This window comes from Trachypithecus francoisi, unplaced genomic scaffold (genome assembly GCF_009764315.1).
Source record: "Trachypithecus francoisi isolate TF-2019V2 unplaced genomic scaffold, Tfra_2.0 Lachesis_group12, whole genome shotgun sequence".
NCBI classification, from domain to species: Eukaryota; Metazoa; Chordata; class Mammalia; order Primates; family Cercopithecidae; genus Trachypithecus; species Trachypithecus francoisi.
Window position 1 is genome coordinate 85,189,443 of NW_022681457.1, and position 26,145 is coordinate 85,215,587.

Sequence of the window (26,145 nt, forward strand, 5' to 3'; positions counted from 1 at the left end):
AACTGTTGTGTTTAGCTCTGTCCTCACTCAAAGCTTCAGAATATGACTATAAATCATTTCCAAAGAAGTTATGTACTGTACAGTAAACATTTCTGCTAGGTTTATAAATAAACCTTAATAATTATGCAGGCTGATCCAATAATAAACACAAAGGTGTGTCAGTCTCTGAAACATATAACATGCTGGCTAGGGGCACATACTCTAGACTCAGATTGTCCTGAATCTGAATCTCATCTTTGCCATTTACTAGTTGTCTTTGGGCAAAATATTTATGTTTTCTATGCCTCAATTTCCTATTCTGTAAAACACAGATAAAAGCATCTACACCTCATATGAGGCATAAATGTGTTACTTGTAAAGTACTTATAACAGTCTGTGGCACATAAAACTATCCAAGTATTTGTTAAATAGAAACTCAAAACAAATTCCATGGACAGTCTCAACAGTATTTTATGCACCATCAACTTGAGTAGTTAGAAAAGCTATGGTTTGGCCATTTCAAGCATTCATGAATGCAGCAGATACACAGAACCAAGAGACGTTACAGTTTAAGAAGCAAAGCCATTCTCAATGGGCTAGGGTGTAAGGAAGAGGGACAAAGCTTAAAAGCCAACCTATGGGAGACTGACTGGAAATCGAAGAGCTGGAATCAGAGCGCTTTATTTTACTCCCAGGATGGTGAACTAGAATAAAAAATATGTAAACACAAAGAAACAGAGACAGGGCAGGAAACGCAGAAACTAGTCAAGAAAGACAAATTGGCAGACAGTGGGGGAGACTCCTGTGCACCCACATGCAGCTCTGCTAACAGGAAAAAGGCAAGGACACAGCTGAAGAGGATTTAGCAATTGGAATTGGTCATCTCTTCCCTGTTGCAGTTCCCACACCCCTCCTAGCTGCAGGTGCCACCACTCATTAAATTGACAGTTTCCTTATGCTTCTGGGCTGGTGGGCCAGCCTTTTCACATTTAACAGAAAGACAACCCATGGTCTTGCTTAGGTGGCCACCTGCCTTACAGGTGAATGGGCTTACACGTAGGTGTCTTCATCCTCCCTCCTGGTCTAGGGGGCTCACCAGTTCTTCCCTGGATGAGAAGGGCCTAACACCCTCCCTGAGTGTCAGTCACAGGAATTACAGGCAAAGGGATCTGAGGCACTAAGAGGGAACCTAAAGGGCTTCACCAGGCTCCTTTCTAGGATAGTGTTAATACCCCAAACTGAAACATTCGAGTAACACCAATACATTCTTAATTCTCAGTACTGCATTCCTCTAGACCTACCTCCCCAGACGGCATCAACTTCTTCAGCTTTTTCTCCCTGGCCTATGCTGGCACCCCTGAGTTCTAATCTGTGCTAGTGGGATGACACCCGGGCAGCTTAACAAAATAAAAACAGACAGACCCCACCATCAGTGCCTCCTGTAATAAAAGATCACTGCTGGGGGCGTAGCTAACATGTAATTCATGCTCAGAATGGCTCCTTACCTCGGCAGGGATCATTTTTCACTAAAAATTCATCCAAGGCCATCCATCCTCCACCAACGCGGACCATCACGGTGCTGCGCAGAATACGGACCAGCCGCAACTGCTGAGAATCCCCAAACTGTAGAATCAAAAGGAAATTTAATTAATATATATGTCTTAAAGCAGATCTGTATTTTTCTCCCAAAGCAGACTGTATTCAGACAGGAATGACAATTTGATAGCTATGGGAGAATTTTTAACTCTCACAATTTTGCATTTTTATATATTTCACAAAAGGATTTTAAAAATAGAAAGGCAGAAATATCAACCTGAAGACTGGTGTCTTGATATACTTTTTTCTTTGTGAGACAGAGTTTCACTCTTGTTGCCCAGGCTAGAGTACAATGGCGTGATCTCGGCTTACTGCAACCTCTGCCTCCCAGGTTCAAGCGATTCTCCTGCCTCAGCCTCCCAAGTAGCTGGGTTTATTAGGTGTGCGCCACCACGCCCAGCTAATTTTTATATTATTAGTAGAGACAGAGTTTCACCATGTTTGTCAGGCTGGTCTCGAACTCCTAACCTTGTGATCTGCCAGCCTCAGCCTCCCAAAGGGCTGGGATTACAGGCATGAGACACCCCACCCAGCCAATATACTTTCTATTGGGATAAAATTAACTTTTAATGGTCACACCACTGCCTCTGCACTAAAAGGAGAGGTAGGAAGGCAGACAAAGTGTTAGGTCATTTGATTTTTTAAAAAGAGATTCTGCCCAATTAAAAATTCATATTCTTGGTATGCTAATTTGTTTTCCTAAAAGAAAGATGGTGGATGTCAACTTCTGAATACGGTATGCTTTAAAGCTAAATGGAAAATAGCAAATACTATTTCAAGCCTTAAGGAAACCTTTGCAAAGCATCATTATTACAAGCTTAGAAGAAAATTTGATTTTCTGCATCAGGTTTTCAGAAATAAACCCTAAGTATTTGCTAATTGCAATGTCACCAGCAGAAAAGTTTCTTCAGCTGAACAAATGATTAGGTCATATTTATACTACAATTGAGTTGAAGCAATGAATAATTGCAGCTCCCACGATGATTATAAACAGTATCCAATAATCATTTTAGATGCTAAAACAAGCATTTCTGATTATTTATGTTTTCCCTTTTTTCTTGCCCAAACATTCCTACTTCCCAGCTCTAAACATTTGGAGTTTCTCATGGCATAAATTATCCTCTTTCCAAAATGAAGTAAGGAGCAACAAAAGAGAAGTATGCAGTTTCCAAAACAAACAAACATTTGGTTGGAGAAATGGAATTCCTAAAATTATTTAATTCAGGGGTTCCTCAGGTATGGAGGTGGTAGGATTTTCAACGTTATAAAGGACAACTCTAACTTTAAAACAAGGCAGAAAAACTGAAAATGCAAGAAAGGATATCTGAGGTCATATAGCCTTCCTCCCTCAAAATTAATATATTTGTGGTAATCTTCCATATTCCTTAGCTGCTCTGACTCAAATGCACTATTTGCATGGGCAAGGCGATTGAAAAATACTGTATCCTCCCTCCCAGCCCTTTACTTTGAAAATAAAAGTAGTCCCACACCTCTCATCTGATACAATTTAAACATGTTTATACAAAGTGACTACAGCAAAACCACTGTGTGGTAGCAGCAGCACTGAACCCAGACTTGAAAGAGAATACATGTCCTGTCTTGGGAAGGAAGTTGCCCCCCCAGGCTCTGTGAGAGCCCCCCCCAGAAGTTGGGCCCCACAAGTGAAAATGGGAAGCCCTGTGGGAGGTTCTGAGACATGGAGAATTCCACCCAAGGGCAGTGCTGGCCTGAATCACTGCAAAGGGTTTTCTCTGGATGGGTGAGAGGCAGGGAGTATGCGCCTGTGCCCCAGGGTGAATCAGGAAGGAAGCCTGGGAGTACTTTATTCTTGGAATACTGTGTACTATAATTTATCACTCCATTTATTTCATGTCCCCCCCCAACTTAATTTCTCACTAAAGCTCTGAAAGATTCTAACTTGTTTCTGCTAAGCTATGGGGGAAAGGAGGTTTGACCAAGCCAGTAGCCGGTGTAGCTGGGGAAGTTGAGGCCAGAGTCACGAGTGGTGGGAGGGATCACGGCAGCTCTATTAAAATGGAGACCTGTGCACACCTGGTAGGACAGGGTTGTCAAGTGAGGCAAAGAACTCAGAATAAGAGTCCTAAGGGTCAGTAACTGTTGTTTCCACCTTTCAAAAGGAAAACTCCTTACAGGGACTTGAGTTCTTGCAGTGGCTGACATTAGCCGTGTGAGAGTAGGCATGTGATCTTTGAGGCCTCAGGTGCCTGTGTATAAAATGAACTTCATAATTCTGTTCCCAACATTAGAATTCATCTGACCCTCCCCAGGTCAATGGAGCACTAGAAGAGGGTGCCGGCACCCTCTTCAAAGGCACCCTAGCATTCACACACAATCACCAGCTTATAGGCATATTGGACACTCTCAAGCAATGATTTTTTTTTTTAAAGTCAGTTTGTTCTCATCTTTCGTTTTTTTCTCTTATCCCCTGTTCTTCTCACTTGCCTAGAACATTTCTTTCTTTTTTTTTTTTTTGAGACGAGTCTCGCTATGTCGCCCAGGCTGGAGTGCAGTGGCCTGATCTCGGCTCACTGCAAGCTCCGCCTCCCGGGTTCACGCCATTCTCCTGCCTCAGCCTCCCGAGTAGCCAGGAGTACAGGCGCCCGCCACCTCGCCTGGCTAGTTTTTTGTATTTTTTAGTAGAGATGGGGTTTCACTGTGTTAGCCAGGATGGTCTCGATCTCCTGACCTTGTGATCCGCCCATCTCGGCCTCCCAAAGTGCTGGGATTACAGGCTTGAGCCACTGCGCCCGGCCTGCCTAGAACATTTCTACTTGCAAGGCCTGGGATGTTTGAGGGCCTCAAATCAACTCTTAGGGTTTATAATTTCATATTAAAGAGACAGATTTTACTCATGCAACTTCCTTCCACATTGGAGGACACAGGACCCCACAGCACTCAAAAAGATCTGAAAGGTTAGAGTTACCAAGTGGAGTCAAAGCATCCAATCTTTTTTGCAAGTCTAATTTGGTCCCATTAAATCTTGGATGGCTGGCCATCATCAGCATACTTCAGGCCACGGCCAATTATGATCTCCACACTACACTTCTCAGGTACCTTGTAATTATAAAATACAATATAAGTATAAGTAACTACAAATATTAAAAAGATATTTAAACAGTACTGAAGTTCTTCAGGAATTGACTTATCATACATTACAAAATTTATTAACTGTCAAAAGATTCTAACATAAATAAGAACTGTGCTGTTTGGTAATCTGACTTCTAACACAGAAGTACAAAACCATTCTCTTTTTAGAAGTGGAATGGATTGATACCATAGTTTCAGTTTCCTCCACTTCATCTCCTTTATAAAAAAATTATACTTATATTCTTTTGCTGCTAAGATAGCTTTGCAATGCTGGCCTCATCAGCAGTTTCTCCACTTGGTAAGACAACCAGGTGTGACCCAGGCATGCTTCAGAGTACATCCTCTCCCCATAGCGAAGAACAGGCAGCATTAGCTACACAGACCATATCCATTGAGAAGGAGAACATTGCAAGGCACACTGTACCTGATTGCCGAGGAAGAACTATAGACAGTAAGAGTAAAGGATGGAGGAAAAGGAGGGGAAAAAAAAAGAGAACATTTTGTCAAATTAACACTAAGGAATGAAAATCATATCATTACGTTCTTCTGGCAAAGTGACACACACCGAACATATTCTTACCAAGCTCCTGCCATAGGGATGTGGTTTTAATTTTAATTTTTTTTTTTTTTTTGAGACTCTCGCTCTGTTGCCCAGGCTGGAGTGCAGTGGCGTGATCGTGGCTCACTGCAACCTCCAACCCCGGGGTTCAAGCAATTCTCCTGCCTCAGCCTCCCTAATAGTTGGGATTATAGGCGTGCACTACCAAGCCGAGCTAATTTTTGTGTTATTAGTGGGGACGGTGTTTCACCATGTTGGCCAGGCTGGTCTCGAATTCCTGACCTCAAGTGATCTGCTCACTCGCCCCTACCTCCCAAAGTTCTGGGATTACAGGTGTGAGCCACCACGCCTGGCCAGGGATGTGGTTTTATAAACTATGAACTAACTCTCCACTCTATATGTTGTTCTTGTTAATTCATTTCTCTCATAATTAAAAACAAAAAACAAGAAAACAAAACCCAACAAGCAGGCATAAGATTACCTGGAGCTTTATTAACTAAATGCCCCAGGTTATATTCAAGGGAGATTCACCCAGTGCTCCTCAGGAAACTGTAGCATGGGTGGATTTGATGTACTTTGAGGACATTTTGGATATACTAATGAAACATGGATCTTCCTGTGTTTCTTAGTGCAATCTAAATCCTCTTTGCCAATCAGAGATTTTTCTTAGGACTTTAGAGAATCCCGATGAGCTGTTGATATATTTTAGGAGACCTGTTTCAGATTCTTCTATGTCCCTGACCCTGGTCCCAAAAGAAGCTAAAACACAAGTATAGTTCACTGTCAGTTATCGCCACACCTAGCATGGCTTTCCAGAGAAGACCACTGAGCCTGATGTCTCCTCAGCGCTCCTGGGCCCCACTTGTAGCCCAGTTCAGAGCAGACACAGTATCTGTTGGGGCTTCAACAGTTTCCCCAGGCCTAGCTCTAGCCTGGGAGCCACTCAGGCTCACAATGACCATCTCTTTGGGAGTGAGTGGTCAGTCATTAGATATAATTGTTTCCAAAGGTACCTTCATCCCCCTAAAGACTTTGTCAGATGTGAAGTGACAGCTCTGAAATATCTCCTATCTTAAAACTCAAATACAAACTACTGCTATCTAAGTAGATATGGACTAGTTTTCAGATGGAACAGGGCACCTGACACTTGGCATCTATAGAGATGAGGTCAGACAGTGACCACATCTCAAGTCTGATGGGCTCTGGGACTCTAAGCAACAGGAGGAAAAGGTGGGATCAGCCACATATGAGAAACCACCACCACAGAGTATTGGTTTTTCTCTTCCTTACCCGGTATTTATTCTCTCCGATCTGCTCCACCTGAAACCTTTTTGCACATTTGCACTGAGCCACTTGTCTTGTAACCTATTGGTTGTGAACAAAAAGAAAAGTGTAAAGGGTAGAGTAAGACTTCCTATTTAGAGAAACAAAGATTTTTACACATAAGCAGGGAGGCTATTCAATATTTACTTTTTTTTTTTTTTTTTTTTGAGATGGAGTTTCGCTCTTGTTGCCCAGGCTGGAGGGCAATGGTGCGATCTCGGCTCCACTGCAACCTCCGCCTCCTGGGTTCAAACAATTCTTCTACCTCAGCCTCCTGAGTGGCTGGGATTATAGGCACGCCCAGCTAATTTTTTGTATTTTTTTTAGTAGAGAGAGGGTTTCTCCATGTTGGTCAGGCTGGCCTTGAACTTCAGGTGACCTGCCTGCCTCAGCCTCCCAAAGTGCTGGGATTACAGGCATAAGCCACCACGCCCGGCTCATTATTTACTTTTTAGGCATTTCAGGCTTCTGACATATGCATTTATCGTCTGTTCCAAATTAGTGTATGTTCTTACTAAGTGAACTAACTGAGACACTGAGAAAGAAAAGGCATGAAAGAAATTCCCAAGTGACTGTGTAACACATTATTCCTGCTTCAAAATTCCTTCAGAGAAAATTGCTAATATGCTGGCATCAAAATCATATTATTAATAAAGCAAATTATGAACTGCTTTAAATTTCACCCTAGGAGCCTGAGATTCCCTGGAAGTCCTGGTGTGTTCCAGGGTCACTCCTAAGACCTATTCCAGCACCTCTCCCTTCCCAAGATCTGTTATCAACAGATGCTAGGATTTCCAGATGGCACTAATCAATTTGGTAGTTTCAGTGTGGTAGTTTTTTTTTTTTTTTGAGACAGAGTCTCGCTCTGTCGCCCAGGCTGGAGTGAAGTGGCGCGACCTCCGCTCACTGCAAGCTCCGCTGCCTCCCGAGTTAACGCCACTATCCTGCCTCAGCCTCCCTAGAAGCTGGGACTACAGGCGCCCGCCACCACGCCTGGCTAATTTTTTTTGTATTTTTTAGTAGAGGCAGGATTTCACCATGTTCGCCAGGATGGTCTTGATCTGCTGACCTTGTGATCTGCCCGCCTTGGCCTCCCAAAGTGCTGGGATTACAGGCGTGAGCCACTGCGCCTGGCCCAGTGTGGTAGTTTTTAACAAGGCAGAAAGCATGATGGGTATACACTATTTTAAACATTACATTTTACCCCCCTTTTAAACATTTATTTTTATTTTTTGAGACAAGTCTTGCTCTGTTGCCCAGGCTGGAGTGTAGTGGCATGATCACAGCTCACTGCATCTTTGACCTCCCATGCTCAAGTGATTCTTCCACCTGTCTCCTGAGTAGCTGGGGCTATAAGCACTTGCCACTACACCTGGCTAATTTTTTTTTTTTTTGGGGGGGGGACAGACAGAATCATACTATGTTGCCCAGGTTGGTCTCGAACTGCTGGGCTCCAGTGATCCTCCCATGTTGACCTCCCAATGTGCTGGGGCTACAGATGTAAGCCACCATGCTCAGTTCATTTCAACCCTTAAATGCTACACTGGTAGACCATTTCCCTAGATTCCAGGTAGCATGCTCAGGAGTAAGATGAGTCTATCCCAAACACAGGACAAGTGAACCAGGATGAATATGGTACCCTGCAAAGGTTCTCTGTAAACTTCAGAGCACCACACAGACATGACTCACTTGAGTAATCTATCTAGCCTGAGCTAGAGCTCAGATGTCAGAGATCCTCTGGGACTCTTTGAAATGCTATCTAAAAAGAGATCTCAAAATAGAACTCCAAATAATTATCTCCCAACAGACAAGTCAAAGGCTAATATGATAATTGAACCCAACCAAATTCAGGATATTATAAACCTATAGCCAGAAGTATACTCAAAATATAATTATTTCCCTTACCTCATCTTCAATTTTATCTGCATCGGTTGTTGGTCGATACGCATCCTTGTTGGGATGAAGAGCAGCCACAAATTCATAATAATCAATGTAACCATCCCCATCTCGGTCAAAAATGTCAGCCACAGCAGTCATTTCTAATTTGGTGGTGGGGAACTCTGGAGGAAAGGAATCATATTTTGAAACTTAAAAGAGGGCTTACTTGTTTGGTTAGCAGTTAGAGAAATACCTTTTTTTTTTTTTTTGAGACAAGGTGTCGCTCTGTCACCCAGGCTGGAGCGCAATGGCACAATCTCGGCTCACTGCAACTTCCGTCTCCCAGGTTCAAGCGATTCTCCTGCCTCAGCTTCCCAAGTAGCTGGGAATACACGTGCCTGCCACCAGGCCTGGCTAATTTTTTGTGTGTTTTTAGCAGAGACGAGGTTTTGCCATGTTGGCCAGGCTGGTCTTGAACTCCTGGCCTCAAGTAATCCACCCGTCACCCGTCTTGTCCTCCCAAAGTGCTGGGATTACAGGTGTGAGCCACCACGCCTGGCCAGAAATACTTCTTAAGAGCAAGAAAATTTATGTCTTGATTTTTCCTGAAAAGTAATACATATCCACTTATAGGTTCCCCTACCCCAAATGCAATGAAAAAAAGGTAATATTCCACATTTCAGATATACCAAAAAGCATAAACATAACATTACAACCACCCACAGACCTACCACTCAAGAATATACTTATCCACCCTACAATTATTGAATATTTAGATTATTTCAGAATAGTGACAGTTTGGAATTAATAGTATGAAGTTTTCCTATGTTTAGATTACTGTCTTAGATTCTTGACAAATTGCTATACAAAGGGAAGTGTGAATCATATTGTTTCCCAGCTGAAAACCTCTGGTTAACCACTGTCTTTTTTTTTTTTTTTTGGAGACAGAGTCTCACTCTGTTGCCCAGGCTGGACTTCAATGGCACAATTACAGTTTACTGCAGCCTTGACCTCCCCAGGCTCAGGAGATTCACCTCAGCCTCCCAAGTAGCTACGACCACAGGTGTGCCACCATGCCTGTGACACCTGCCTCCCAAAGTGCTGAAATTACAGGTGTGAGCCATAGCTCCTGGCCAGCTTCAGAAAGATTGTTTAGCTAGAATATCATCGCTTCTACAAAGTGCAAGGAATCCAGGCGTGACCCATGTTTGGAATGATGACTAGACTCACTGGATGCTAAAATGCCATCGATAAACTCCTGACGTGTTATCTTCCCATCCTGGTCCTTATCAATGCGCCGGAAGAAATCCATCACTCGAGACTTTTTGTGATTCATCCAACGCATATACTTTTTCCTCCAGACATCAAAGTCAAAGTTGGCAAATTCCTTCAACTACACAGAAATCAGAAGTGTCACTAAGATTTATTTTTTGGGCCCTCAAGAGTTGCCCAGAGCATACCAAACTTTCAGACATTCAGTAAAGCCATGCTTCCAGGGGGCACCAACAATGAAATCTATGTGTTTGCTTCTTTTGTGAAGGCACAATCCGGCTCCTTCACTTAAAGCCATGACTATTTACACGAGCTGCGGTATAATGGAATAGCAAGAGAAACAATAACTGAACCACCATGGGAAATATGGAGCACATAGAATGAGAATGGGTGAAGCCAGCCTTGCTTTCCCTTTGGGCTTTTCAAAGGATCACTCTCTTAGATGCAAGGGAATGGATTCTAACTCAGAAGGGAGATCCTTAGCACTCCTCAATTATGTTGTTTTGAAAGGCATTATAATCACACATAGGGCTAATATCAGGAGGCTCGTGTTTACCACTATCTTCTGAGATTTCAATGAGAAAATCCGAGGTCTGGATGGAAGCATTGGGAACCCAGTGTTGTATCCAAGCATGTTTCTTTGGAATGGCACCAGAGAGCAAATTTCCCATCTGACCTCCATGTTAAATATTTGGCCTTGATGGAAAACAGCAGGCCTATGCAGTGGGCAAGACAATTTTCAGCTACTTAAGTCTATGTTAATGATATACACTCAAAATGACTTTAACAGTGCAGCAGTTTCCCCTTGGTCTTTCAAACTCCAAAGTTAGAAGGAATGGGGGGAAAAAAGCACCAAGAACCCAATAAGCTTAAAAGTCAACTGACCTAAGGAAAAAATAAATAAAACACAGAACACTCACTTCCAGGCATAGCTGCTTTGATATGCACAAATAAAAAAATACAAAAGATATTAGAGGCTTGTTTTAGAAACTAGGAAGTACAGTACTATATATTTTTTTAACTGGGTAATGACACTTCAAAATAGAGTTGCTTTTCATGATCAAGTGAAGACTAATAAAATAACAAAATCATTAAAAATTACTCCTATTTCATAATTGTGTAGCATCTGTTTTTACATGAAAGGCTCAACAAGGGTCATTTTTGTGCTCTGCTACATATCTGGAGACAAATTTCCAAAGTTCTGTTCCTGATTCCCAACTACAGCAAGATGCTGAGGCAGATCACATCCTGGCCCTCATTATGGACTGGCTGTTTTCTTGCTTTCCACACCTAGAAGCTTTGGCCTACTTTGTCATGAATGATTTTCTTATAAATGTGTCTTTTCTCATTCAGGGGCCTCAAAGAATGGGTACTGGCTTGGTATAAGTCTGTTTCTATTTGTGAAGAAGTCAGTTAAGACACATGGTACACATTTAGAGAGCCTCAGAAGGGCTGTGTTTTGATTGAGAAAATCACTTTGTTTCAGGGAAGGCCACTCAGCAGGGCATTACCTCCTCCAGCCGATCCAAGGCATCGTTCAGCTTCCTTTGCCGCTCCAGTGCTAACAGCCACACCTGCTGCCAGCGGGCAGAAAGCTGGTTGATCCGTGGGTTTTTTGCTTCAGATTGTGAAAGGATTGGCATGGGAGGAGGGGTTGGCTGACTTAAGGATTTCCCTAAAAGGAAAAATAAACACAAGATTAGAACAGCTGGTTAGCACACAAAGAGAAATAGCTGTATGTATAAACTTAGGAGATCTTTAGAATAATATCCAGTCGGTAACTGAGAAAAGAAATAAAGGACTTGGCAATATTTAGATACGGAGGTGTACTAATTCCAAAAGTATTGATCCTCCCAGCACATACTTACCTGCTGCCTACATATCTCCAAGCAATTCTGTCCCACCTTAGTGAGCTGATGACACATTAACTCAACTAAAAAAGCAACATATTCTGTAGGAGCTGTTGATTAAATTAGTGCAAGTCAAATGTAAACAGCTAGTGCTGATAACCAAAACAATGGAAAGGCCACTGTTAAAGAGTAAGCTTAACCATCTCATAATTTCATACCAATCCAAGAATATGGAGTATAGCTACTGTCTGTCAATGTAAGAAAAGTCAGTTTCAAAAACAAAAGATTTTGGTTCAAAATCAACACGGTTTTTGAAAATGGAATAAATTTTTTTTTGATGGGCATTTGGAAAGTGCTCATCTTCAATTAGCAGGAATGAAGCATCCTAACACAGGGGGCTGGAAACATACTGCCTCCGCTCCGGGATTTCTCTATGAAAGGCGCGTGAGTAGGCTCTACGTTTTTCCTTTTGTATGTCTTGGTGACCCGGTCCACGTCAGGCTGTTTGCGAGTCATCTCCTCCATAAACGTCTGTTAAACACAAAAAATAGGAAAAAGAGTTAAAAATTGTGTTTTTACTCTTATGGGGGCAAAGGAAGAGCTAGGATGGGTACTTTACGGTTTGCGGTGGTAGGAAAGTCTGCCTGGAGGCCAGTGCCTGAGTTGAGTTACTGAGGTATGTTATGTAGTTTGGATACTTGTTCCCTCCAAATCTCGTGTTTTCAAATGTTGGAGGTGGGGTCTAATGGGATGTGATTGAGTTATGGGGGCAAATTCCTCATGAATGGCCTTGGTGCCCTCCCCAGGGTAACGAGTGAGTTATTGCTGTTAGTTCACATGAGAGCTGGCTGTTTAAAAGGAGCCTGCTATCTCCTCCTCTTTCTCTCTTTCCCTCTCTTGCCATGTAACATGCTGGCTCCCCTTTGCCTTCCACCATGATTCTAAGCTTCCTGAGGCCTTCACCAGAAGCAGATATTGGCACCATGCTTCCTGTACAGCCTACAGAACCGTAAGCCAAAATAAACCTGTTTTCTTTATAAATTACCCAGTCTCAGGAATTCCTTTAGAGCAATGCAAACAGACTGACACACTGAGCAATGAAGAAATAGTCAACAAATGGTGGGAAGGCAGTACTGGAAGAGGGTGCAACCTAAACAGAGACAGGGATGCCTGACAGTGCTGTGACCAGGACCCCTCCACTCACTGGCTGGGCAGAGGATGCAGTCAGAGGAATGGCAAGAGGCAGGGTTGGAGAGGCAGGCAGGAGACATCACAAAAGGCTTCTGTGTCAGGCTAAGGGTTGGCCATTTATTCTGAGAGCAATGGGGAGCAGCTGAAAGATTTCGATCCAGGTAAGAGATATGATCCGACCTATGCTTTACAGCTATCACTCTGGCTTCAGTGTAAAAGGTGGAGTGATATGGGGGTGGGGGAAAGTGTGGGATGGGGAGTGCCTAGCAGTGAGAAGACAGGTTAAGAAACCATTGCTGTAACTGAGGCAAAATATGGTGAGGGTTGGAGCCAGGGCTGGAAAGATGGAGCCAAGAGATATTTTGCAAGTGGGACTGACAAGCCCTGGTGAGTGGCTAGATGTAGGGGGAAGAGGAAAAGAAGGAACTCCAGACATCACAGGCTTCTGAATGAGGAAAGGGGAGGCAGATTTGGAACGGACAAATGGTGTCAGGCAAGGAGGCAAAGATGAAGTGGAATTTTAGAATGGCTTCTAGTTTACTATATGTCTGGACTTTAGGAGATGATGGTGCTGGAGATGAAAAAGATGCAAAGATTGGCCGGGCGCGGTGGCTCAAGCCTGTAATCCCAGCACTTTGGGAGGCCGAGACGGGCGGATCACGAGGTCAGGAGATCGAGACCATCCTGGCTAACACAGTGAAACCTCGTCTCTACTAAAAATACAAAAAACTAGCCAGGCGAGGTGGCGGGCGCCTGTAGTCCCAGCTACTCGGGAGGCTGAGGCAGGAGAATGGCGTGAACCCGGGAGGCAGAGCCTGCAGTGAGCTGAGATCCGGCCACTGTACTCCAGCCCAGGCGACAGAGCCAGACTCCGTCTCAAAAAAAAAAAAAAAAGAAAAAGATGCAAAGACATTCATACAGCCAACAGACACATGAAAAAATGCTCATCATCACTCGCCATCAGAGAAATGCAAATCAAAACCACAATGAGATACCATCTCACACCAGTTAGAATGGCAATCATTAAAAAAATCAGGAAACAACAGGTGCTGGAAAGGATGTGGAAAAATAGGAACACTTTTACACTGTTGATGGGACTGTAAACTAGTTGAACCACTGTGGAAAACAGTGTGGCGATTCCTCAAGGATCTAGAACTAGAAATACCATTTGACCCAGCCATCCCATTACTGGGGATATACCCAAAGGATTATAAGTCATGCTACTATAAAGACACATGCACACATATGTTTATTGCAGCACTATTCACAATAGCAAAGACTTGGAATCAACCCAAATGTCCATCAGTGACAGACTGGATTAAGAAAATGTGGCACATATACACCATGGAATACTATGCAGCCATAAAAAAGGATGAGTTCGTGTCCTTTGTAGGGACATGGATGCAGCTGGAAACCATCATTCTCAGCAAACTATCGCAAGAACAGAAAAACAAACACCGCATGTTCTCACTCACAGGTGGGAATTGAACAATTAGATCACTTGGACACAGGAAGGGGAGCATCACACACTGGGTCCTATTGTGGGGATGGGGTAGGGGGAGGGATAGCATTAGGAGATATACCTGGTGTAAATGACGAGTTGATGGGTGCAGCTCACCAACATGGCACATGTATACATATGTAACAAACCTGCATGTTGTGCACATGTACCTTAGAACTTATCATAATAAAAAAAATTAAAACAATTAAACTGATGGAGATAAGAGAGTAGAATGATGGCTACCACAGGCTGGGAAGGGTAGTGTGAGTTTGGTGGGAGACGTGGGGATGGTTAACTGGGTACAAAAAAAATAGAAAGAATGAATAAGATCTAGCATTTGATAGCACAATAGAATGACTATAGTCAACAATAATTTAATTGTACATTTTAAAATAACTAAAAGAGTGTAATTGGTTTGTAGCATAAAGGATAAATGGTTGAGATGATAGATATCTCATTTACTCTGATGTGACTATTACACATTTTGTGCTTGTATCAAAATATCCCATATACCCTATATACACCTACTACGTACTCACCAAAAATAAAAAGAAAAAAAAAAAAAAAAAAAAAAAGACACAGAAGCTTTATAGGTAATAGCTAAAGCTGTTAGACCAGATAAATCTCAGCAGTGTGAGAGCATCACGAATGAGACGTCAGGGAACAACATTAATGAATAGGCAGGGAAGAGGAACCAGCTAAAAAGACTAAAAAGGAACAGTCAGAGAGATCAGAGGAAAACACAAAGATTAAAGGACACAGAAGTCAAAAGGAAAGTTTTGGGAAGGGATGAAGAGCCAGCTATATCACATGTCAAACAAAATAAAGACTGAAAAACCTCTGTTGGATTTAGCCAGTAGAATGTGACCAGAACAGTGTCAGCCAGACCACAGGGACCTGGGGAGTGATGGGAGAAATGGAGATGAGACAGGGAACAAGAAGCGTAGCTGAAAAAGGAGGGAGGCAACACAGTGGTAACTTGAGGGGAACACTGGGTTGGAAGGACATGTCTGGAAGCTTTAGAGAAAAGAATAAACAGAGAGAGACTGAAGACATAGAGGAGAGAGGGGAAAACAGAAAAGAGAGGAACTGAATAGGAAGAAGATAATCTCTCAGAGAGGAGGTACATCCCACAGGAAGGATAGGTGCTCCTCGATTTACGACGAAGTTACATTCTGGCAAACCCATCGTTAAGCTGAAAATACAACACACCTAAAATATGGAACATCGTAGCTTAGCCTGGCCTACCTTAAACATGCTCAAAACACGTTAGCCTACAGTTAGGCAAAATCATCTAACACACAGCCTATTTTATAACAAAGTGTTGACTATCTCATGTAATCAAAGTGAAAGAATGGTTGTATGGATACTCAAAGTGTATTTTTTACTTTGTTTTTGAGACGGAGTCTTGCTCTGTCACCTAGGCTGGAGTGCAGTGGTGCGATCTCAGCTCACTGCAACCTCTGCCTCCCTGGTTCAAGTGATTCTCCTGCCTCAGCTGCTTGAGTAGCTGGGATTACAGGCAACCACAACCACACACAACTAATTTTTATATTTTTAGTAGAGATAGAGTTTCACCATGTTGGCTAGGGTGGTCTCAAACTCCTGACCTCAAGTGATCTGCCCCCCACAGCCTCCCAAATTGCTGGGATTACAGGTGTGTGCCACTGCACCCGGCCTCGAATTGTATGGTTTCTACTGAATACATATAACCTTTGAACCATCATAAAATTGAAAGACTGTAAGTCAGGGACCATCTGTATAGTGAGTTCTCACTTGCTGGAATAATTGTTTATATAAACTAAAAAGACCATACAGTCTACAGTATAACTAATCAAGATTCACGCTTGAATTCAGTATAAATGATTATGGTTAAAAATAGTATTTGCCTCTTAAGGATATATTACGAAGATGGCTCACCTGAGCTTTCCTCCATTCAGTTTAGTCTGATGTGCACCTTCACTAATCACTGGGTTCATGTGAGAGAGCTTTCTGAACTAGGTATAATGGGGACCAGTGGGCCCTTGGCTCAGATGATGGTCAATAAAAACAGGCTGTGGCAGGCAGACTTCTAAGAAGGCCTCCAAGATTCCCACTCCTGTAAGCACACTCTATGTAATCCCCCTCCCTTGAGTGTGGGCAAATGATAGAATATTCACTCTCTTAATTACATTTCATTCTCCATTACATTTCAAGACTCCATATAGCACCTTGGACAGTTTCTCTAGCTGGCTGTGTGGTTAAGACCTGAGGGGGCCTCTAGGAGGTAAGAGTAACTCCTAGCTGAGAGCCAGCAAGAAAGTTAGAGACCTCAGTCCTACATCCTCCAGGACCTGGATTCTGCCAACAACCTGAGTGAGCCTAGAAGAGGACCCTGAACTCCAGATCAGACTGTAGTACTGGCTGACACCCTGATTTCTGCCTGGGGAGACTCCAGGAAGAGGACCTAGTCAACTCATGCCCAGGTGACTGAAGCACAGAAACTATGAGGTAAGTAAGTATGTGTTGTTTTAAGATGCTATGTCTGTGGTAATGTGTTAAGCAGCAATTTAAAAACAAATATATAGGGCAACAGAGATGGTATCCATGCCCAACACGGAAAACACCAGTGATCACACAGTGAGGTTAAGACACCTGATGCTCAGCGATAAGGGCTTTAACTCGGTCAATGTTCTGCGGGATTGGCTCCTGATCCCGCTGAATGAGGGTGGTCTCAGCCCACTGGATCCACGCCAGAAGTTCTTCCAGGAGCTCAGCATTAGCCACCAGTTCTGACAAGGCTGTTTCAAGACGCTGCTGGTGCTGCTTAGCCCATGTCAGGACCTGTGGAAAAAGAAGGAAACCATGGTTTCTTTCAGTCAAGCATACCTCTTTGTTTCCAAAGCCCTTTTTCATCTGATTTTCACAATGACTTTTTATTTTTGTTTATTTTTTTGGAGACAGACGCTTGCTCTGTCACCCAGACTGGAGTGCAGTGGCACAATCTCGGCTCACTGCAACCTCTGCCTCCTGAGTTCAAGTGATTCTCCTGCCTCAGCCTCCCAAGTAACTGGGATTACAGACTTGCGCCACCATGCCCGGCTAATTTTTTGTATTTTTGTAGAGATGGGTTTCACCACGTTGCCCAGGCTTATCTTGAACTCCTGAACTCAGGTAATCCGCCTGCCTCAGCCTCCCAAAGTTCTAGGATTATAGGCATGATCCACTGCTCCCGGTGAACCCAATGACTTTTTAGAGGATAGACCACCCTAACAGTCAAGAGGCTTCATTATTACCCCAGTGACAACTGGGATAAGAGCTAGAATAAAATATTAGCTCTCCTGAAAGCAAATCTAGTATAGTTGTTCCTTGGTATCCACAGGGGACTGGTCCCAGTACCACCTGCGGATACTAAAATCCATGCATACTCAAGGCCTGTAATTGGTTTTGTGGAACCTGCAAAAGTCTGCCCTCTGTACACATGGGCTTCGCTTCCCGTGAATACTGTATTTTCTATCCACGTTTGGCTGTGAATGTGGACCCCAACCTATATGGAGGGCTGACTGTATTTACTGAATAACCGCATATAAGTGGACCTGTGCAGCTGAAACACACATTGTTCCAGGGTCAGCTGTACATCCTATTAACACAGGACTTCCCAGGAAGGGAAACACATACAACATGTCCACTGAAAGTCACTATTAACATAGCACTATGCCAACACTACTCCTCCTGGTTGCCACACATTACCAAGAAAACAGTCTCTACTAAAATGTTAACTTAATTTTTGCTGAGATATTCACCGTGATTGAAAGATTCCTTACCTGGGGGAAAAATACTATACTATAGTGATAGTTTACTGGGTGTGTGTGGTCCTCCTCTGAACCAGGGACTCACCTCCTCGAAGCGAGCTCGGATGATGGTGATCCAGTGTTTGATGGTTGTGATGCAATCGGGGTGGCAGACAGCCAGGATGACTTCTCCCATGGCTACTGCTGAGTTAACGTCCACTCGCTTTTCTTCTACTTTCTTCATGAATTCCTAAACAAAAAAGATTTTAAAACAAAAACTTAAAAAGTCTACATTAGCAGCACTGTTAGTTTACATTGAGGGGGGATAAATTTCAATGTTTTCTTTTTCCTGCACGTGTTCACACAGACCTCTAAAAGCCTGTACTTAGTTATTTATGGCATTTTAATTCTAAAAGATGTGGGAAGGTGAGGGGTTTACACAAGAATGACTTTCTCTGGTGGAGATCACAAGAAGAATAGGACACACAGAGGTATGCCCCCTTTTTCCTGTTCGAGTTAGTTTCTTTCTTTTTTAATCCCATTTTTCATTTATTCATTTCATGTTGGTAAACATATTTGTATTGGAAAAATATAGTTATAAAAATCATAATTTTAAAAAATACCCGTAACAGAATATAATGATAAAACCATGATTAAAATCTCTGAGTGGAGGGAAACAACATTTCCCACCTCTTTAGGACAGACTGGGACCCCAGACACTGCACCATACTCTACAGCTTGGTAAGTGGTTCTGGGGGATCATATCAGGGCCTAAAGCTGGTAACATAAGGAAAGGCAAACAAAGGAATATGCAGGTGAGGAGGAAAGAAGATGAAATAGACCACATTTTTCTTTATATAATACCATGTTTTAAAAACTTGTTACAACCAACATATATTACTTTTCTAAGAATGAATGTTAATGTTTAAGGTGTCAAAAAACCCACCAACTATTTCCCTTTCATTCCTACTACGAGCTAGGGCCACTCTGGTTTTGTTCCTTCTCATGTGAGTTCTGATAATTCCAAGAAAAAGTTGCTTTCATTTAGTAGTAGGCAGCCCTCAAGGTGGTAGGTAGCATGAGGTCACCAAACCGCAAGGCTGAATTACCTTATGGGTGTCAATGAGAGACTGTAGGGCCTCTGTGTCATCAGGAAGTGCTCCCCGAAAGCGAAGCGTTTGCTCTGCTTCAGAAAGCCACTCCAACAGCATGTGAACTGTGTCCCGAAACACTTCTGCCTGAAATAACCAAGCACAAAAGATTCAACCTCTCTCTGCAGCCAAGGACCTAGACACTGGGACATGCCAGGGAAAGGGTCCAGTGTTCATTCAGACATTTCATGGCCTCATCAAAACTCCACAAAGGTTATCTTTCATTTGTAGATCTTTGAAAATCAGCTGAATTCATTATTTCTCAAAATGAATGTTAAAGTTTTATAGAACATTCAGAATGTCAATTTTCAACTCTGTTACACTTAATTCAAGACTGACTGGAACAGATTCTAGTAAAAGAAAAAGAAAATAAACCCACTCAGATCTATCATTTGGGCTGGGACAGCAAATGTCTCTTACCTGTTTTAAGGCCTGCTCAAGCCGGCTTTGTTTGGAAACAGAGAGTTTACAGACAGTGTCCCAGCGAGTGCTCAGTTCCTGGAGCTGCCCTTTTACCCAAGTGGTGTCATCTCGACTATTCTCAATCAGCTCTCGGCCTGACCGCTTCAGGACCTGAACGGTTCCTGTTCGCTTTCCCAGTTCCTTCTGGAAAACCTAGAAAAGAAAATAGGAGAATTAGTTTGTTTGAGGAATGTTTTGAGTCCAAGAAACCACTGGGAAATAATAATTTTCTTGGTAGGTTCTAATCACGTATCTTTTATGCATAGAGGGAGGCAGAGCAATGTATAAGAAAAAACCAGGCCGGGCGCAGTGGCTCATGCCTGTAATCCCAGCATTTTGGGATGCCAAGATGAGAAGATTGCTTGAGCCCAGGAGTTCAAGACCAGTCTGGGCAACATGGCGAGACCAAATCTCATGAAAAAAAAAAAAAAAAAAAGGAAAAAACCAATCAGAAAATGTGGCTCTAAGTGCTAGCTCAGGCATTTGGGAGATACATAATTTTGAAAAGTTGCTTAAGGCCCAGTTTCTTCATCTGTAAAATGGTAATCATTATACTAATGTTTCCAGAATTATGGGAAATAAAAACATAACTGCTCTGCACATAACAAGAATCTGTTGTAATTTCAAGGTAAAGTTAAATGCTTGTGCTGAAACAGGAGGATATTACATAATCCAACATGACAGGTAGAGATTATGTTAAACATTGGCGTGCATGGTGTTAAGACTGTTAGGTTCAGAAGCAGTTTAAAAAAAATCACTCATTTCCATTTTAGGAGTCAGTGGAAATGGATATCTTACGGGTTTCCGTTGGAATTTAAATCCATTTTGTGACTCAACTGAAACAAACAGGAAGAGGGGCAACCTTGAAGTGAAGTTTACACATTGCCAAATCTGAATCAAACCAATTTTGGTAAATTCTTTGTGACTAATGCAGAATCTCAGCAACAGTTTGTTTAAACACACAAAGCAACTGTCAGGCTCTCTTTCTCCCCTAGAAAGAAGGGCAGAGGCAGTCACATGTAGAAGATCCTAGGGCACTGCGCTCCAACATAGCCCAGACCTCGCCCTTACCTTGTGTGCATCCATGAGGTTCATGACGAGGTCGAGGTCCCCGTGCACGGGTTGGTCCTCAGCCAGCTGTGGCTCCACCTTGTATAACCAGTCAACCAAGGCCTGCAAAGCATCCATGAACTGACCCGAAAAGAGCAGGGCTTCCTCCAACTTGTGCTGCCTGAGAAATGCACACAAATGCTACCATTTTTAGGGATTCCTTTTACAAATGGCCCATAATTCTGCCTCGCTGAAAGGGAATATTGCTTGAACCCTATATAGAGAGTGACTTCTACATTAGAACAGTTAGAAATAGAGTAACTGAGAGATGGTGAGACATTTTAAATCAAACCACCGTCTAGAATGGATTAAGGGTAGCACAGGGGACAGAGAGAGATACCCTTCAGGCATCTTATAGCCCAGTGACACACAGGCACACTCTAACAATCCAAGGTCTGTGTTAATCACCTTATACCATTCCAAGTAAAAGATGATGGTTTTGGTAATGATCGGGAATCAGGAGTTCAACTCCTAGCTCTGTATCAGTTGTGTGACCTTAGGCTGTTTCTTCATCTCCCTGAACCTCAGTCACCTCATCAAAAAAAAAATTGGAGTACAGGCCAAGTGTGTTGGCTCACACTTGTAATCTCAGCACTCTGGCAGGCCAAGGTGGGAGGATCACTTGAGGTCAGGAGTTAGAGAACAGCCTGGACAATAGCAAGACCTTGTCTCTCTACTCAAATAAAAAACAATGGCTGGGTGTGGTGGCTGATGCCTGTAATCCCAGCACTTTGGGACGCCGAGGCAGGTGGATCATGAGGTCAGGAGTTCCAGACCAGCCTGGTCAATATGGTGAAACCCCATCTCTACTAAAAATAATTTTAAAAATTAGCTGGGCATGGTGGTGTGCACCTATAGTCCCAGCTACTCAGGAGGCTGAGGAAGGAGAATTGCTTGAACCCGGGAGACGGAGGCTGCAGTGAGCCGAGCCAAGATCGTGCCACTGCACCCCAGCCTGGGTGACAGAGGAAGATTCTGTCTCAAAAACAAAACCAAAAAACATTAGCCAGGCGTGGTGGCACATGCCTGTAGTCTGAGCTACTCGAGAGGCTGAGGTGGGAGGATCACTTGAGCCCAGGAGTTGGAGACTGCAGTAAGCTCTGCACTCCAGCCTGGGTGAGAGAGCTAGACCCTGTCTCAACAAGACCAAAAAAAAAAAAAGAAAAATGCTGGGTACGGTGGCTCACGCCTATAATCCCAGCACTTTGCGAGGCTGAGGTGGGTAGATCATGAGGTCAGGTGATCGAGACCATCCTGGCTAACACAGTGAAACCCCATCTCTACTAAAAATACAAAAAATTAGCCAAGCGTGGTGGCAGGTGCCTGTAGTCCCAGCTACTCGGGAGGCTGAAGCAGGAGAATGGTGTGAACCCAGGAGGCGGAGCTTGCAGTGAGCTGAGATGGCGCCACTGCACTCTAGCCCGGGAGACATAGCAAGACTCCTTCTCAAAAAAAAAAAAAGAAAAAGAAAAAAAGGACAAATAGGGTAGCGATATTGTAATATTTAGCATGGCATAGTGGGTACGAATAGATAAAAGTACGACTTTTAGAACCAAACTGCCACGTTAGTTTAAACCTCAGCTTTGCCAATATGGTAGCTGAGTGACCTTAGGGGAGTTAAGAACCTCTTTATGGTCGTTTTCTCATCTGTAAAATGGCAATAAAAGTGGTACCCACCTCAGTGGTTATGAGGATTCAATTACTATCAGCTACTGTTTGGTATATATTCAGTAGTAATTGCCCAGCAAAGGTCAGGTATCATTATGGTTAAATGAGGTAATGCATGTAGAGGGTTTGGAGTGTCCCAGAGCAGTCAATAAGATAGCTGTTGGTATTACAAATTGACGATTTACAAATACTTTTGAGTTACTGATCTTCTATTATTGTTGCTTTGATTTTATAGGTGTCTCTCTTTCTAATACAGTAAAGTTCAAGTTTAAAATGAGAATTTTTATACATTTTATTTAAATTATAACAGTCTTTGAACTAACTGGTGGTGTTAAGATGGTACAAAACCTCTTACTGATGCATTAGCTTTATCACCATTTTTTTTTTTTTTTTGAGACGGAGTCTCGCTCTGTAGCCCGGGCTGGAGTGCAGTGGCCGGATCTCAGCTCACTGCAAGCTCCGCCTCCCGGGTTTATGCCATTCTCCTGCCTCAGCCTCCCGAGTAACTGGGACTACAGGCGCCCGCCACATTGCCCGGCTAGTTTTTTTGTATTTTTTTTTTTTTTTGAGACGGAGTCTCGCTCTGTCGCCCAGGCTGGAGTGCAGTGGCCGGATCTCAGCTCACTGCAAGCTCCGCCTCCCGGGTTTACGCCATTCTCCTGCCTCAGCCTCCCGAGTAACTGGGACTACAGGTGCCCGCCACCTCGCCCGGCTAGTTTTTTTGTATTTTTTTTTTTTTTTTGAGACGGAGTCTCGCTCTGTCGCCCAGGCTGGAGTGCAGTGGCCGGATCTCAGCTCACTGCAAGCTCCGCCTCCCGGGTTTACGCCATTCTCCTGCTTCAGCCTCCCAAGTAGCTGGGACTACAGGCGCCCGCCAACTCGCCCGGCTAGTTTTTTTGTATTTTTTAGTAGAGACGGGGTTTCGCCGTGTTAGCTAGGTTGGTCTCGATCTCCTGACCTCGCGATCCACCCGTCTCGGCCTCCCAAAGTGCTGGAATTACAGGCTTGAGCCACCGCGCCCGGCCATTTTTTGTATTTTTTTAGTAGAGACGGGGTTTCACCGTTTTAGCCAGGATGGTCTCGATCTCCTGACCTCGTGATCCACCTGTCTCGGCCTCCCAAAGTGCTGGGATTACAGGCTTGAGCCACCACGCCCGGCCGCTTTATCACCATTTTATAGAATCTGGTAAGAGCCTCTTGCTTTTGGGATCCCGTTAGATCCCTGAAGGGGACATTCATGCTCACCGCTCCACAGACTTGCCACAAACAGTATCCCATTTGTCTCTGACTTCTCCTAGGAAATTGTCAAGTTTCTGAGTATCTTCGGGAAGCAAAGTCTTTTCTTTGAGTGCTCTGCCAGTTCTAATTGTGGTATCATACACAGGCTGCTTGCCACCAAGAGTTTTCTGAAACTCCTATGTTTCCAGAAAGAAAACAAAAAAGTGTTAAAAGTCAGATGACGTCTTGATTTGGAACAAAATAATTTGAGTTTTCACGCTAGAAACCAAATAAAGTATGAATGTCACCACTTTTTTTGAACTAAAATTAACCATAGCTTATCCTTAAGAAATTCATAAGTTTTTGTTTATACCATACACAGAAGTGCCTGACAATTTGTGAAAGCCTACAGTTTTAACTAGTTACTCCCATATCAACTTTGCTTCAACTGTTATTTAAATGAGCAAATATCATGATTAGACTGTCTAGATATAAAATGGAACCCTGGCTTCATCATTTTGACTTTTAAACATTAACCAATTGGTTTTCTTTTTACTAGCTCTGATTTTTATTTTTGGCAAGCTTCAAGCTTTAGCAAATAGTATTCTCGGGACCTAAGACCAATTAACTGCTTTACCTTATGCTTAGAAAGCTGAAGTTTAATTTTGTCTGGGTCATTGGATATCTCTAGTTCTGAGTCCAGGTGACTCTCTGCATCTTCTAGCCAGTCAATCAGCTTTTTCCAAGCTTCATGGAACTAAAATTACATAAGAAGTTAATAGGAATGAATATACACACTATACAGCACATTTGAGAATCATCCCAGAGACTCAATACATGCAGCCCAAAATTCTTCAGTGAATTAGTATCTCTCTTCCCCAACTTACTTGTTTTGCCCGCTTCCTGGCATCATCTAGTGATCGCCCTCTTTCAATAGATCGCTGGACAACCTTCTCCCATCGAGACTGCACGCTAACCAACAAATTCTTGATCAGAACAACATCCTGTTTTTGGCTAAGGAACTTTAATTGATTCCCAGTTTGATCCAGCTCAATGATCTGGTCTCGATGAGCATTTACTTCATTAGCAAAAACCTGAAGGAACAATAGTGCTCTTTTTAAGCTTAAGGTAAGATAAAGGGGCATTTCTTTCAATTAGTGCTTTCAAAAAGAAGGCAGCATCATAATATCATAGTTACCTTGTGCTCTTCTATCTGGGAAAGGACAGTATTTAGAATCAGGCTTGGTGGAGAAGCGATGTTTAAACTCTGCTCTGCTAGAGTGAGCCAGTTGATAAATTCTTGTAGGGAATTCTGGAATTCTGTTGCCAAGTTGAGGGCCTCTTCCAGCTTTGACTGAATTTCAAGTAAAACACACACACACAAAGAAAAAGTGCCAATTTCAGGAATTACAGCTTCAGCAACAAAGGCATGAATTGTACACCAAATGAAATGACCTCTAAAAAGGAAGCCTCATTTAATTAACCTTCAAACATGCTTTATTTGTAAAGAAGGGGACATTTTAATGTTATTGTCTGAAACAAGTGGGCAAGAACTGTGTACATGGAAAAGGAAATAGAGCACAATAAGCAGCTAAGTTCCTTTCTCTGCTACTCTCCATTTCCTTGAACGGGATTACGACTATTCAATAACCGTAAGTGAACAGACCCTTCAGTGGTGACAGCTGCAGGATCTGCAACCTGCTTTGGGTAATGTTTCAGTTTCCTTTAATGTACTTTTTGTGGTATAAAAATGGCTAAATGAAAAGCAATTTACTACAAAGATGATGTTCAATGTAGTACTCTTTGTTTAAATACATGTTTTCAGAAAATATGGCATATGAAAATATGAGTCTGAAAATTATGCTTATGCTATAAGAAGAAAAGGTAATGAAAGAAGCCAAGACATTCTAGGCAAAAATTTGACAACACTAGATGTAGATTTTCAGACACTTTCATTTACCTAAGAATGGCAACAACAACAGCTCATTCAGGGAAAAGGCTGCTCCTCACAAGTACACTTCAATCCCACAGAGTTCATAAACTCCGTCCTCAGAGACCTACACTAACCTTTTGGTAATGACTTTTGCCTCTGGCCGACCTACTAGGCAGGCAAAGTAAAAATGACGGGCTGACAAAAATGAGTATTTCCAAAATATTCACAGAAAAAACTCCAAGATGTACACTAAAAACGTTAACTGCTGTTAATTCTACCTGACTGGGTTATAATTTCTACTTTCCTTTTTGCGTTTTCAGGTTATTTTTGTAACTCCCCCACCGCCACCCAAAAAAAAAGCTATTACAATAAATGTTATAAAAACGTACAAACCCAATCTAAACAAATCAGGTAGAAAAATGAAATCCACTTCAAATATACAGAGGAATGTTTAGAAATTAATATATTACAACTTCCTAGATAGGAATTCTTTCCACATCATTCTATCTACATATTCTTTATATTTTTTATATCTACTTTACAGATATAAAAGATATACTGTTATATCTAATTTAT

The 26,145-nt window shown here is 42.7% G+C and overlaps 1 protein-coding gene across 2 annotated transcripts in view; it reads right to left on the reverse strand.

The window, feature by feature from the left end:
• The window catches only part of LOC117092825 (microtubule-actin cross-linking factor 1-like), an 80,917-nt gene that overhangs the window by 18,368 nt on the left and 36,404 nt on the right, over positions 1 to 26,145 (reverse strand). For both annotated transcript variants that reach the window (XM_033227021.1, XM_033227020.1), the window contains 17 exons: positions 24,835 to 24,990; positions 24,524 to 24,730; positions 24,274 to 24,393; positions 23,664 to 23,833; positions 20,712 to 20,871; positions 19,599 to 19,793; positions 19,137 to 19,265; positions 18,134 to 18,277; positions 16,892 to 17,080; positions 11,976 to 12,096; positions 11,227 to 11,390; positions 9,674 to 9,836; positions 8,471 to 8,625; positions 6,533 to 6,607; positions 5,108 to 5,125; positions 1,485 to 1,602; positions 615 to 683 (listed from right to left, as the gene is read on the reverse strand). In XM_033227021.1, coding sequence (XP_033082912.1) covers positions 615 to 683; positions 1,485 to 1,602; positions 5,108 to 5,125; positions 6,533 to 6,607; positions 8,471 to 8,625; positions 9,674 to 9,836; positions 11,227 to 11,390; positions 11,976 to 12,096; positions 16,892 to 17,080; positions 18,134 to 18,277; positions 19,137 to 19,265; positions 19,599 to 19,793; positions 20,712 to 20,871; positions 23,664 to 23,833; positions 24,274 to 24,393; positions 24,524 to 24,730; positions 24,835 to 24,990 — 2,353 coding nt within the window. The remainder of the gene's footprint in view (positions 1 to 614; positions 684 to 1,484; positions 1,603 to 5,107; positions 5,126 to 6,532; positions 6,608 to 8,470; positions 8,626 to 9,673; positions 9,837 to 11,226; positions 11,391 to 11,975; positions 12,097 to 16,891; positions 17,081 to 18,133; positions 18,278 to 19,136; positions 19,266 to 19,598; positions 19,794 to 20,711; positions 20,872 to 23,663; positions 23,834 to 24,273; positions 24,394 to 24,523; positions 24,731 to 24,834; positions 24,991 to 26,145) is intronic.